Below are 13,815 nucleotides of genomic sequence, written 5' to 3' on the forward strand. Positions count from 1 at the left end.
AGTATTCATTAATAGTTCCCAAATAAAGAAAAGCTTAGCTAAGGCGAAAACCCTTTTTTTTTTTTACTAGCCCCTTCTGCAACAGGATAATGCTTACTTCTGCAACAGAGCCGTCTCCCCCAAGCTTTTTAAAAGGACTGCACACATACAACCATCTCCATAAGGTTACAGAATAACTATGCATAATTAACTCTTACAAACCCACTTCACTATCCCTTTACTGTTTCCTCTTAGTAATTAATAAACCAGTTTTCTTAGATTTCTCCTCCATCATAGGATAATTTTCTCCTGCAGTTATTCCCCCCCCCCCCCCCCCCCCCCCACACACACACACACACACACACACACACACACACACACACACACACACACACACACACACACACACACACACACACACACACACACACACACACACACACACACACACACACAGGGAAAGAGCATCTCCTGAGATAGAAGTGGGACTCCCCTGGAAAAAAGGTTCAAGGACACTTCTGACCAACATTGTATTGACAAGCATTTATTGAATACTTTGGATTAATATACTGTAATGACAATATTGCGTGATATAATTGACTGGTACATAGTATACATGATACAGCAGATTCTAAGCCACGTGTGAGCCACTCCTGCTGCTTGTTGGCTTGTCAGACATCATCCAACTTCCCCATGAGGAGTTTTCGGACAAGTCATCATTATAACAAGCAACCGTAGATCAACACGCTGGAGGTAAATACACATCAGAGATGAATAAGGTGCTGCAGGGAGTGGACATCTCTCAGGAATTAAAAAGGATTTTGACTTTTTGTTTCTTCATTTGAGACTGCCCACACGTTCTGCCCTGCACAGTGACAACAACAACAACAACACTTTTTAGTCATCAGAAGAATGTGGATTTTATGAAACAAATTCAACCAAATGAGGAGAAGACACACCTTTAGCCTGGTACTGTCATCCTGCTGTTGTGCTGCCCTTCTTTGAGGAGCTGCAGAAGGAAGCTATCCAGTCAGCGACATGACGCAGACCTGAAGGAAAGACAACATGAAACAGATAAGAATCCTTCTTCTGTCTGTAGAATCAGCTACAAGTGTTTTCTGCTGAGATAATGTTGGGGCATGTAACCTGATCCCACCCCTATCAGGTTTAACACGGTCCAGTCCACACAAAATCCTACATCACTGTACATTTCATATCCAAGTCTTTACTGTGTTTGAATTGTGTTTCTCAATAAATGAACCAGGCTGATGTTGTTATTCAAAGTAACATGTTCTTTATAAAAACCTGTTTGCTGCAAACATTTTTGTACGAAACCTAAACAAAATTGGTGTAATAAAGTTTGAATACTTACCAGACAATATTAGTCACAGGCACATACTGTAGTTCCACTTAATTTATTTCTTCAGTCCAGCTCATCTGTTCCCATTTAGGTTACTCAGTGTAACGGTGTGTCCGGTTGACTAACAAGACTGTGACACAGCTTTTCCTCAGCCAGAGACTCTAGTACTACAAACACTGTTGCCGCTGTCATCACACACTGTGATGTCATTGAAGAGGGAGCCACGCCACCACACAGATCGAGGAAGTAGAGTTTTCACACATGTCATGTGTGCTTCAAAGTCATGGTGGCGCAGACAACGGAGAACAAAATGAGACGTTGCCACTGACTTCAGATTAAAAAATTGGACACGTTCATGAAAAGGATATTTTCATACAATTTATACGTATGTGTCCATCAATAGCAATCAATCAATCATAATCAGACAAATCATACCAATCTTCACAAAGTGTGAAGATTGGTATGATTTGTCTGATTATGTTGAATATAGTAACACATTCATTGCATTTTTTGTATGAATACATTAAAACTGAACTCCCTCTAAAAATTCTACAATTCATCAGCATCTCAACACAAGGCCTGGATTTGAAATCAGAGGTTGTAACAAATAATGTAAACAGTCTTAACAATAAAGACTATTGTTATACAATAATATGTTAAAAATAACATAGGATGTTGTTTTTGGATATAAAAAGATCAGGATGTGACAGGTCAGGATGTGAGAGATGTTTGCTTTGAAATAGGCTTATTTAAAAAAATAAAAAACATAAATCTAGAGTTTATCCACGTTACCGATCTTTAGAAACTGCTCTATAAATGTCGATGTGCAGTATAAGTGGGACAATATAGGCTACTCAATGTTGACACACAAAAAAAAAAAAAAAAATTCTGATGTTTACATTTTTAATAAATAAATAAATAAATAAATAAATAAATAAATAAATAAATAATAATAATAAAAAATGCCTAATTATAAATAAATAATATATATAATAATTTTCTTATTGAATTGATTCTTAATCTTGTCCTTTTATGTCGTGAATTTTTGCTTATCATTATTTAAAATAATTTCCAGAAATTCTTTGGTTGATGATTTCTGATCTGCCAATAAAGCTAATTTAATAGGCTACTAAAATGAAATTTAAAAAAGCCTAAATAACAAATCAGTGAATAACTTAAACATTGTGAAACTTTGTATTACTCTAAAATAAACATTATAATAACGAAAACGTACAACACCCACACATGCTGTAAACGCGTGAATCGACTGAGTTGGCCTTGCTGAATCGATGTTGTCGTTGATCTGTGGTAGAGTCTGGCGGAGGATTGTTGTCATTTCTCGGTTGCTAGCCGTCAACGCTAGCTAGCCGCTCGATTTTCTCCTCAACATACTTTGATCCAGCAGGTGGGTCACAGCTTGTGTCAACCAGTTTGTACCGAGCCGAGTTGATTAACCCATATAGGTAAATTATTAGAGAATAAAAGCAACCGCTTGTTGTCGGAAAATACGTCAGTGGACGGAGTTAGTAGCTGTAAAGACCAGTTAGCTTACAGCTAGCCTGACATTAGCTTGGTAGACATATCTGGCTGTAAACTATGCTCTTTACTAATATTTGCTTGACAAACTAACACAGCTGTCCGACGTTCAGTTAACTTGTTATTGTGTCGCAGGTCACTGTGAGGGCTAGTCCATCTGCTTTCAGTGTAACCACGGTTAACTTGTTTTTAGTTTTACGCTCAACGACAAAAAATGTCCATGTTTGGTCATCTTAACACGACGGGTTTGGTTCTTTAAAGAAGAGCTGTAGATGTGTATTTACTCGACAGTTATATAAGGCTACTGAATAATGTTTATAAAGCCCAGTTTAAGTAATATTCCACAATTTTGTGCGGTTGTGTTGGCTTGTTTTTGAGGAAATGTCCCGTGGAAACTATCCCTTTGTACATGTCTCTGAGACCCCCCTCCTCCTATAAGTTATACAGTTCAGTGCATCGGCATCCACAGCGGACTACTTGTTGTGGACGAAATAATGATGATCGCTTAAATGAGCTGCTCTGACAGCAGGGGACTTGAAAGCAGCACATGGCTGTCTGTGCATTTGTAACACACACCAGTCATAACCTCCATGCTCGAATTAGTCCCAGTTAAGTTGGGGCCTCAAGTTATGTGTGGGTGCACAGTGGCAAAAATATGACTGCTTTAAGACGATGATGATTTTAAGCTGATGATTATTGATTAACTTTTTTTTTTTTAAATTGCTGTCATCTTTGTCATGTAGTGAATAGGGATGGGCCGATATTTTTGTTGTTGTTGTTGCAATAAATTACACTCACAATATGTTATTATTTTCAGTTTTTTTCACATGAGGTACTTGAAAAAGCTCTTAAGCTCGCTAATGCACACTCTACTATTGGTTTAATTGTTTTTTAAGAATATTTTGATGATTATCGAGATAATACCGCCAGTCACAAATACAGTAATTGTGGTTTGAACAAGACATGATGAACATTTCCACAATTTAAAAAAATAATTAGCAGATCAATAGATAGTAAAAAATAATAGCCTATTATGTACCATAGCATCTTAACTTTGGTATGTGATGATCATCATCTGTTGCCTGACATATTTTGTAACTTAAAGGTTGAGTCAGCGATTTTGGAGAATGCTTGTGGTCAAAATCACTTTTTGTCAAAATCAGTTGATATCTCCTCATGATCTGCCAACTTATTTTTCTTCTCTGAGAACTGATTTAAAATTTTAAAGTTGAGCTCAATATTTTTCTGTCATGGAAATTGAATGGGTTTAGTTTTAACATAATTGAAATGAAATGAAGAGTACCAAAGTACCAATTTAATTTCAGCAGAAGAAGAAAACATTCTAAAACACATTAACCATTCGTGTAAGTGTAAAAACAATCATCAATATCAACTTTAAGAAATGTATTTCAAGCTATGTTTGCTAAATAAGTTATCAGTCTTTAATGACTCAACTCTGTACTTTACAATTCATAAAGGGATGAAACCGTGCGTGAAGGCATTGAAGTTGCTTTTACAGAACATCACATCCATTAACCTTAATTGCGTGTGTGTGTGTGTGTGTACACAGGATGTTAGGATGGAGTGTGGCCCAGCTCTGCCGGACAGCCTGGTGTTGGAGATCTTCCTGCGTCTGCCCCACGATGCCGTGCTGAGTGCTGGTCTGACCTGCAGACAGTGGCTGGCTGTCTCCAGAGATGAGTTCCTATGGAGGGAGCTGTTCTACAGCTACTACCGCATACCGCGCTCCGTACCCCGACACCCAGGTAGAAATGATTAGAAATCCTTTGTGTAACAGTATTTTTTAAATACTTTATTTTTGACACAAACACACAACAGAAAAAGTGAACAAACAAACAAAAGACAAAACAAAATAAACAACTAACATGGCGTACTCTACGTATAAGGTTTCTAAGACATTGTTTAAACTAAAGGTAAATGTTAAGTCAAAAGGGTGTCAGGAAGGTCAATTCAGTGCTTCTATACGGTCGAGGAAAGCCTGCCTTGTCTGTTTAAATTTTCCTACTTTTCCTGAGATCGCATCATTTTCTCCATATATAGTGTGCTGGGGAACTCCATGAGCCACATATCGAAGCAGGGGGCTATCTCCTTATTCCAAACCTTAAGAATCATTTTTGAAGCGATAGTCATTTGTTTTCAATTAGTTATTTATTTAAAAAAAACACTGATGACTGCTTTTTGTGTAGATGTCTGTGTAATCAACTCCCACTCTACCTGTGTCCAGGGGCCGTGTCGTGGTACAGGGAGTTCAAGCGTCTGTTTGACTGCATCCCCTGTGTGGAGGTTCAGACACTGAGGGAGCACAGTGACCAAGTCCTCCACCTGGCTTTCTCTCACAGGGGCCACCGCTTCTCCTCCTGCTCCAAAGACTGCACTGTGAAGGTAAGGACTAAATGATTATTCCTTTAGTGAAGGGTTCATTTCCCCCCAGGACCTTATTTCCTTACTTTCTGCCAGTGTAACAAGTGATATCATCAGCATTTGGTTACGTAGCTTACGTAACCAAATGGGCTGCTTATTATTTTAAATGATTGATTAATCTTTATTGCACCTTATTCACTGTGCTGAGAGACTTTTCTATTCTCTCTCAAGGTTTTGATACAATTTTAGGGGTTTTATTAGAATTTCAATCATATTTACGTGAGTTATCCGATGACTTATTTTTCAAATTAAGTATGAATAGCGTTATAGCATTTAAGACAAGAATATGCTATTATTATGAATAGATCATTATGATCTGTTGGTGTAAATTATTATTCAAAATTTTTTATCTCTACATACTGAACACATGATAGAATGTGTAACAAAATTAAATCATTGTTGCTAAAAAAAATATATATATATCAAAATCTAGTTTAACATAAAAGTGGGAATTTGGTAATTTGAAACTTTGTAAATGATTTTTTTTTTTAAATATATTTTTTGGGCATTTTTATGCTTTATTGATAGTGCAGAGAGACCGAGTTGAAATGGGGCAGAGAGGGGAGTGACATGCAGAGAACGACCGCGGGTGGGAATCGAAGCCGGGTCTGCTGCTGGGCCTGGCCCGGGAGGGGGACGCCTTACCAACTGAGCTAAAGGCGCCCCCAACTTTGTAAATGATTAACTGTAGAACTCACCTTTTTGTATGCTATGAACTGAGTTTAGTAAGCCTTGAGTTCCAAACATGTCTTCTGGCTTCCCCTCTGTTTAGCTATGGGACACAGAGCGGCCGGACGGTAATATCTCTCTGGTGCACAGCTCCAGCATGCGACAGTTTAACTGGGGCTACACCCAATTCTCCCAGTTCAATGCTGACGACACCCTGCTGCTCGTATCTGGCGTCTACCTGGGCCCACACCACTCTTCGTCTGGGGAAATCGCTGTCATCAGTCTGGGTAGGAATCACACATTTAAAAAAAAAAAAAAAAAAAAACAGTGTTGAGTGTCATCATGTCCTGTTGATGCATATTGAAGATGTTGGCAGTATGTGGGACTTCCTTTAAAAGATTAGTCCAATAACGGTAATGATATGATCAGAGTATTTTTTTTTTTTTGTTATTTAGTGTGCCTCGTTGATATAAATATTATGGACAAAATGTTGAAAACACCAACACCAACTATACTATTTCCAAAAATGATCATAAAGTCAAGAAGCAACACTTTTCTAAAACAATTTAAACACAACTGAACAATATACATTTCATGAATGGAGGATTCACTGTGAGCTAAAAGTGAATTGATGGAAGAACAGTCACGTAAAATGTACTGAAGGAAACGAAGCACCTCTGTGTTCTTTGAATCAAAGTAAGAGTCTGTGTGCATATTTCCTCAATAACACGTGTTTCCCACTCTCCCTTCTTTATAAACAAACTACAGACAATTACACGCTGTTGTCGCGTGTGAGGAACAAGCCGTACGATGTGTTCGGCTGCTGGCTGAACGAGAGCCACCTGATCTCAGGGAACCTGCACTGGATTGGCAACATGACGTCATGCTCTGTGCTGTGGCTCAATAAAGCCTTCCAGGTGAGATCTCTGTTCAGAGATGTCTGTCAAGATCTTTCTACATCCAAGTGCAGACCCACAGGAAGACTTGTTTTGGGCTTTTTGGCTATTACTGTATATCATCTTATATTAACTTAAAAGTATTTTATCTCACTGAGTCCTTATCATTAAAGGGATAGTTTGGAATTTTGGACATAGGGCCTGATTCCCAAGTTAGCCTGAGTGTTATTTATCATTGGAGGCTAACTTGGGAATCAGGCCCTATGTCCAAAATTCAAAACTATCCCTTTAAAATGCCACCATGGTTTCGTTGTTCCACCAATGCAATGAACACTAAAATATATTATATTTACATCCTATCATCAAATTATCTTTTTACACAGAAATGTAATGGACTTCAGCCTCCAGGTCCGAATACATACAATTGTGTAAATGTATGACCCAGTGTGTTTCCAGTTTGTCATTTACTTATTTGAAAAATAATGATATATAATCCTCCACGTCTTTTTGTCTCTGGACAGGACGTTGAATCGGAGAACGTCAACGTGGTCAAGCGCCTTTTCAAGATCCAGAACATCAACGCCAGCACCATCCGCACCGTCATGGTGGCCCACTGCCGTCGCCACGACAACCCGGACCTGCTGCTGGACTACGAGGCTCAGTCTCAGGCCCGCAGGCAGAACGGGCCGCAGCACCAGCCCCTCCTCTTTGACCTGGGAGCCTCCGATGAAGAGGAGGGAGCCGATGAAGAGGAGGACGAGGGGCGCCAGAGAGGAGCTAAGTGTCACGGCCACTCCACCGCACGCTACCCTCAGCCCACCATCTCAGGCCTGGAGGAGGTTCTACAGGTCAGCCATTTTGATCCATTTTCTCAAAGACATTTTTCCTTCATTCTGTATCTTTTTGTCATTGTGCGTGTCCTCCCTCCTGTTAGAGTTGTAAAAATGTAGACCCCATGAATCTGGAGATTGAGACCCAGGTGGCTCAGATAATGGGCAGAGCCCACTCGAAGGCCCCGGTCTCCAGCCTGATTGAGCCCTCTGATCCCGCGGACGCAGAGGACAAAACCTACTTACTGTTCACCACCGGCAGCCTTACATACTCCCCTCACCAGATAGGTAAGACTGCTTCCAAAGAACGCAGTTATAATGCACATATACTGCCACACATGTTTAAAACTTTGTTATAAAAAAGATGACACATAATGCTGCCAGACGTCTCCCCTCATGTGATAGTCTCTGCCCTTTTCCAGGTATAAAGCGGATTAAGCCGGAGCAGATGACCACTTCTGGTCCTGTGCTTGGGGCAGAGCGGGGTTCAGATGAGTTTTTTGATTCACTGGACCATGTCATTGATATCCATGGACACATTATTGGTATGGGCCTTTCTCCTGACCACAGGTAAGTGATTGATGCTTTAATGTAGACAATAAATTATATTACAGCTGGGAATTGGCAATTACACATTTTTTAACACAGCCCCAAGTTATATGGGGCTCCAAGTAAGGGACATCTTAATGCTGCTATATACAATACTATTTAAGGCAATTGTTTTCTTCCAATTATGTGGCCATAGAAGGATTGGTCACATTATGTTTTCACTATATTTTCAAAACCTAAAATGTCCTGTAAATAGATCTTGAGGATGGCTTAGTGGAAAAGTCTGCATTTATCTGTGTTTCTGTGTCAGTGCAAAACATGAATCCACTTTTCAGAATTATTATGACATTATGATCCTAACTTTACTCCTTTCCCCCTCATCCATCAGGTACCTTTATGTAAACAGCCGGGCTTGGCCGGCCGGGTGTGTCATCTCCGACCCCATGTCTCCTCCTCCAATAGCAGAGGAGATAGACCTACATGTGATTGATCTGAAAAATCTGAGGGAGGAGAGAAGGAGTCTGCGCGCACACCGAGCCTTCACGCCTAACGACGAGTGCTTCTTCATTTTCCTAGATGTCAGCAGAGACTTTGTTGCCAGGTGGGTGATCTAGACTTTTTCCAAGAATAGACGCAGCTTTTACATAGCTGTCCCTTTATGGTGGTAAATTGGCCTGCTCACAATTAGGCTGTGTGTCTGTTTTTACTGGCATATTGTGTTGACAGCAGAAACAGATGATTTGGACTTTTTTGGTTGTCAACGAGGTTGAAAATAATGTTAACTCTGTAGCTTCTGTGAATGACAGAAACAGCCATCATGACTGGAACAGCTCTGGTAATTTATTTACTCCTTGTCACCGAATGTATCTGTAAGCATAGAAAATTATAGGAAGTACCAGATAGATTTGTTTTGATCAAATCTGAGGACTCACATGGGAGCAAAATATAAACAGGAATATAAAAATTTAATGATGCAACTCTGTTCTCTAAACGATTTGAGAACTTGGATAACATTATTATTATTATTATTATTATTATTATTATTATTATTATTATTATTATTATTATTATTATTATTATTATTATTATTATTATTATTATTATTATTGTTATTATTATTATTATTATTATTATCTATTATTCTTTTATCTTAATTGAATATTAACAGGGAAGAAAATTAGCGGATTGATCGATAATAAAAAATAAAAAATGTGTTACAATACGAGTATTTCAGTGTGAAGACATCACTGACTTACTTACCTCTCCATTCCTCTCCCTGTAGTGGAGCGGAGGACAAGCACGGCTACATCTGGGACCGCCACTACAACATCTGCCTGGCCCGGCTGGCACACGACGACGTGGTGAACTCTGTGGCGTTCAGCCCCGCAGACCAGGAGCTGCTGCTGTCGGCCAGCGATGACTCTACCATCAAGGTGTGGCGCTCACCACGCATGGTGCGCCTGGCCCAGGCCCCAGCCCGGCCCATGAGGCCCCGCAGCTTCCTGCCGTCCTGGCTCAGCCGCAACAAGAACTCAGCGTCTGCTGCCAGTAGTGTGAATGGAAAACCCTGAGTCAGGTTGGAAAAAACACCTGCAGTGGGGAGGGGAAAAAGTTGTCTGTTTTTTCCGCTGTGGTGTGAAACTATCTAGATACACTCCTTGTATATGTACGGTGTGGTTACAGTTGGTGTATTATTGCTCGAGCGTATGGCAGAAGTGTTCCGTAGTCTTCGGCTGACAGGAGATGGGACATGTTGGGACTGCAGGGTTTAGACACAAGGGGGCGCCATTGCACCAGCAGAGGACATGTATCAACACAGACTCTGTTGGGCTGTTGATGAGTAATATGAAAGACTCTCACAGATACAGATAGTGTAGAGCTGACACATAAATGCACAACGTCCAGACATGTTCCCCAAGAGATGTTTTTTTTTTGTCTGTTTTATCTGTGACGTTGCATCAATGGTCTGAACAGGTCAGACACAGGACTGCTGGACCTGAGGTGTAAATGTATGTAAATGTACTGCAGAGATGGCGTCATGTCCTGCTCATCAGAGGCAAAGTGCTGTAACTGAGAACCATTTCAGAAACGTTTTGTTCCTAATAATGGATATAACCATATGATGTCTTGGATAAAAATGCCTCATAAATCCCCGATTTCTAAGAATTATAAAACCATTTAAAGCCAAAAGGGAAGATGGCATATAGCTGCATTTACTGCAGTCTGTCTTGGTTATTCATCCCATCCCATTGTTCAATTTAGGATTATTTAGTAATTAAAGCTGGGGTGGAGGATTTGGGGAGAAAATGGCAGAGAATCGGAGCCTCGCTCTAATCGGTCAAAGTGTACAGCTCATGTTAATTTTGACCAATCAAAAATCACATACCCCAGCTTTAAAACTAGAAGAGTTGTTGAGGAGAAGTTAGCGTGAGGCATGACTGAACAAAAATTTTGTTTGTGTTAATTGTTATTTCGGCTTTTATTAACGTGGCCATTTATTTAAAAACTTTTATTCATGAATAGCTCAAAGCTGCACCCTTTTAAATTTAGTTAAGACACTTTGACACATAAGGAGGAATTGATGTCTCCTTGAATTTTTTTAATTTTTTATTATTATATTTTACATATACTTTCCTCATCACAAGGATTTTTTTTTGTGTCCAGGCAGAACTTATTCACTTTAAGACTAGAATCCCAACACAGTGTGGCGTACCTGGATATACAGTATAGACCCTGCATATGGACAACCTCTGAATACAACTATATAGTATAATAAATAATAATAATATATTTGGTCATTTTAATTCGCCTTCTCTCCAAAATGTGTCCCTAGACGTGTTATTTTCTATTAAAAAGTGTGCATTAGACACATGGTGGATCAAAGCAATGTTACATTACATGTTTATAAACTCTATATTCCCCTTCAGGATGCACACAGCATGTGATGAGGTTGAAGAGATAGTAAAAATCACTAACTTAAAATAAGGATACAATATTCAATATACATTCAGTAACTTGGCAACTATCAAAGCTGTAATTCGGTTGGATCATGCCTGGAGCTGTCTTCAATCAGTGTCTCTGAAGCATCTCCAACAGAACAAAACAAAAAGTAATGAATGATAAATTAACCTTGACACTTTGCGTTTCATTTGCAGTTTAACCAGTGTAAGGTTCAGGTACTTTTTTTACCTGGTATATACTTCAGTTTCCTTGGAGATTCCCCGCTTATGATGATTGTTACTGATTAAAAAAACACATCAATTATGACTACCACATCATCTGTCCAAAGTAAATTGTCTTGGTGTATTAGCATGTTAAGTTTCCAGAGAAGCCTGTGTGAATGAATCACTTCACAGTTGACTCATGCCACCAATTGAACTATAGTTTTCACGTCTTTTCACATTTGTGTAGTTAGTCATGAACTTTTCTCTTTGGTTTTATTTTGTATGTTTTAAATCATGTTTTCTGTCCTCCAATGTTATTTTCACACTCCCCTGAAATAAAAAGCATGCCCTGAATGGCCAGAATCCTACTAAAGTGTCATAGTAATATAATTTACAACTAATAAACTTTGGTTCTTTGGCTATTTTTTAGCAAAGGTTTTGGACAGAGAACTGCTACTACTTGCCCGTTGCTTCTTGTCCGTTTAGCATTGGTATAAAATGGTCCACAAAGGTTACAATGGAAATCATACAGTTACTCTTGGCTTCTTAAAGCAAACGCATTGGATAGTAATGATGAATGAAGGTTCTGTGTTAAACTCTGAAACCCCGTAGTCCACTGCGATTCTAACGGTTCCAAGCGCACAGTGGCACTTTTAGCAGAGTGCTAACAATAGCATTGCAACATGCTGAAGTTGAGGAGGTATAAATGTAGGCATAATAATAAGCGGGTAACCATGTACACAATCTTGGTTAGGCATGCTGTTATGTTAGCATTTGCTAGCTAGCACAAAACACAAAAGTACAGATAGCAAAGTATGTCATTACTTAAGGTATTTGGTCCTAAACCAAAAACGAATGATCATACTTTTATTATCGATTAATCTGCAGATTTTTTTATTGTTATATTTTTTGGTTTAGAAGCTATCACAATTCAAAGATAACATAATAAAAAATTACTCCACGAACTAGTTGGCGGTTACTTTTTTGTCCATTTACTATTCGACCAATTGCAACAGCCCTAAACCGAATGTTTTTTAAAATTTTTATTTTGGACAATGATGGAGCTAAAATGAAATGTAAAAAAAGGCATTGTACATTTAGTCCTGAGCAGGCAATCTATTCATAATGGACACATTTCCCTACATGTCAATCTAATGGGGGGGAAATTTGTTAATTTTTGTAATCAAAGTACAAAGTGTCCACAAGGCACACAAGAGAATAGACCTTTTCAAAGACTCTCTAGAGGTTTTTGTTTTTTTGCACAGACATGGGTTGGTTTGCTTTAACCGAGCCATACGAAACCAATCCATTATGAATTGTTTCCTCCGCAGCCTCTCAATAGGGGATAGCAATGATGCATCTAACATGCTCTCAGGCTGTTTTTGTGGTTAACACTTGAGTGAAAATACTTTTCAGAGAATGAAGCGGCAACACCATCATTTCACAGCTGCAGTTCGATATCGAGTCATGATCTGGTTTTGGTGAGAAAGATGTCTGGGTTAATTTTATTGTTATATGTTCTATGTGGTGATAAAACGGAGGTGACACTGAAAATATAACATTAACCTAAAACTTCAAAATGGTTTTAATCTTATGACTGAAGGTAATTGCTTTTAAATGTTCAGCTAATCGGAATCACAAAAACACTTTTCTAAGCTTAAACTCTTATTAAAACAGCTGTGATGCTGTGAATGCTCACACTTGTGAACCTCTTCGATGTATAACCCCTCCGACCAACTTGAAATACAGGTAATGCCTAGGCCTCAAGTCATTCTGCCACTGTATCATACACATTCAAATTAAACTTGACCAATACTTTCCAAAATGTGCTGCTCATATTTTTGTCTGCTACATAATACATACTTATAGTCTTAACAGGCACAGTTACTAGAGTTTAGAAGGCTGCTTATTTATCTCCTTTACATAAAGGCTGTAAACCAGCAGGAACAGTTTTGGGTTTGTTGACAATTGAAAGGTGTTCTGCAATGCTCAATCCTGGCGCCAGTTCTTTTTACTCTTTACATGGATGACATTTCTTCTGGTACTGGTTGTAATTTACATCTGTATGCCGATGATACTATCTTGTACTGTTGTTATGCGGAAGCTGTGTACTTTTTTGTTTCAACCCTTCTGCATCGTGTTGTTGTTTTTACAGGTTGCACATAAGGTAACCATAAGTTAGTTCTCAATGCAAATGAAAAACATTTTGACAACAGCAATCTCATCATCCCTACTCAAAACGGTATTAATATTGCAAGAATCATGGAGTCCTTGACCTTCTCGTCTATTTTTGTTCTCTTCTCTCACTTGGTTATTTTGTAAATTAGGATTCTATCTCAATTTATTCCCAAATTAAAATAAAGGTTACAATTAATAAGATACAAAAAGTA

The 13,815-nt window shown here is 38.8% G+C and overlaps 1 protein-coding gene and 1 long non-coding RNA gene across 3 annotated transcripts; one reads left to right on the forward strand and one right to left on the reverse strand.

The window, feature by feature from the left end:
* Positions 1-731: 731 nt before the first annotated feature.
* LOC307265513 lies at positions 732-1,459 on the reverse strand. Its single transcript, XR_013845349.1, has 3 exons — positions 1,352-1,459; positions 939-1,028; positions 732-844 (listed from the first exon to the last, which is right to left on the reverse strand). It is a non-coding gene; the product is annotated as an uncharacterized lncRNA (long non-coding RNA).
* Positions 1,460-2,670: 1,211 nt separating this feature from the next.
* fbxw5 (F-box and WD repeat domain containing 5) lies at positions 2,671-11,779 on the forward strand. 2 transcript variants are annotated; one of them, XM_080046429.1, is made up of 10 exons: positions 2,671-2,744; positions 4,446-4,641; positions 5,121-5,278; positions 6,090-6,273; positions 6,755-6,903; positions 7,404-7,730; positions 7,817-8,000; positions 8,135-8,282; positions 8,650-8,862; positions 9,544-11,779. In XM_080046429.1, exons 2-10 carry the CDS (start codon positions 4,455-4,457, stop codon positions 9,830-9,832), a joined length of 1,839 nt encoding a protein of 612 aa, XP_079902555.1. In that variant the 5' UTR covers positions 2,671-2,744; positions 4,446-4,454; the 3' UTR covers positions 9,833-11,779. The 2 variants fall into 2 exon arrangements, with proteins under 2 accessions (XP_079902555.1, XP_079902556.1); XM_080046430.1 differs by having other exon boundaries at positions 2,697-2,802.
* Positions 11,780-13,815: the final 2,036 nt, after the last annotated feature.

The sequence above is a fragment of the Ammodytes marinus genome (assembly GCF_949987685.1).
Source record: "Ammodytes marinus genome assembly, chromosome: 18".
Lineage (NCBI taxonomy): Eukaryota > Metazoa > Chordata > Actinopteri > Uranoscopiformes > Ammodytidae > Ammodytes > Ammodytes marinus.

Coding starts and splice junctions, on each gene's coding strand:
- fbxw5 (XM_080046429.1), top strand. CDS start 4,455: ATGGAGTGTGGCCCAGCTCTGCCGGACAGCCTGGTGTTGGAGATCTTC. Junction 5,279..6,089: donor CCAAAGACTGCACTGTGAAG/GTAAGGACTAAA, acceptor CCCTCTGTTTAG/CTATGGGACACAGAGCGGCC. Junction 7,731..7,816: donor GCCTGGAGGAGGTTCTACAG/GTCAGCCATTTT, acceptor CCCTCCTGTTAG/AGTTGTAAAAATGTAGACCC.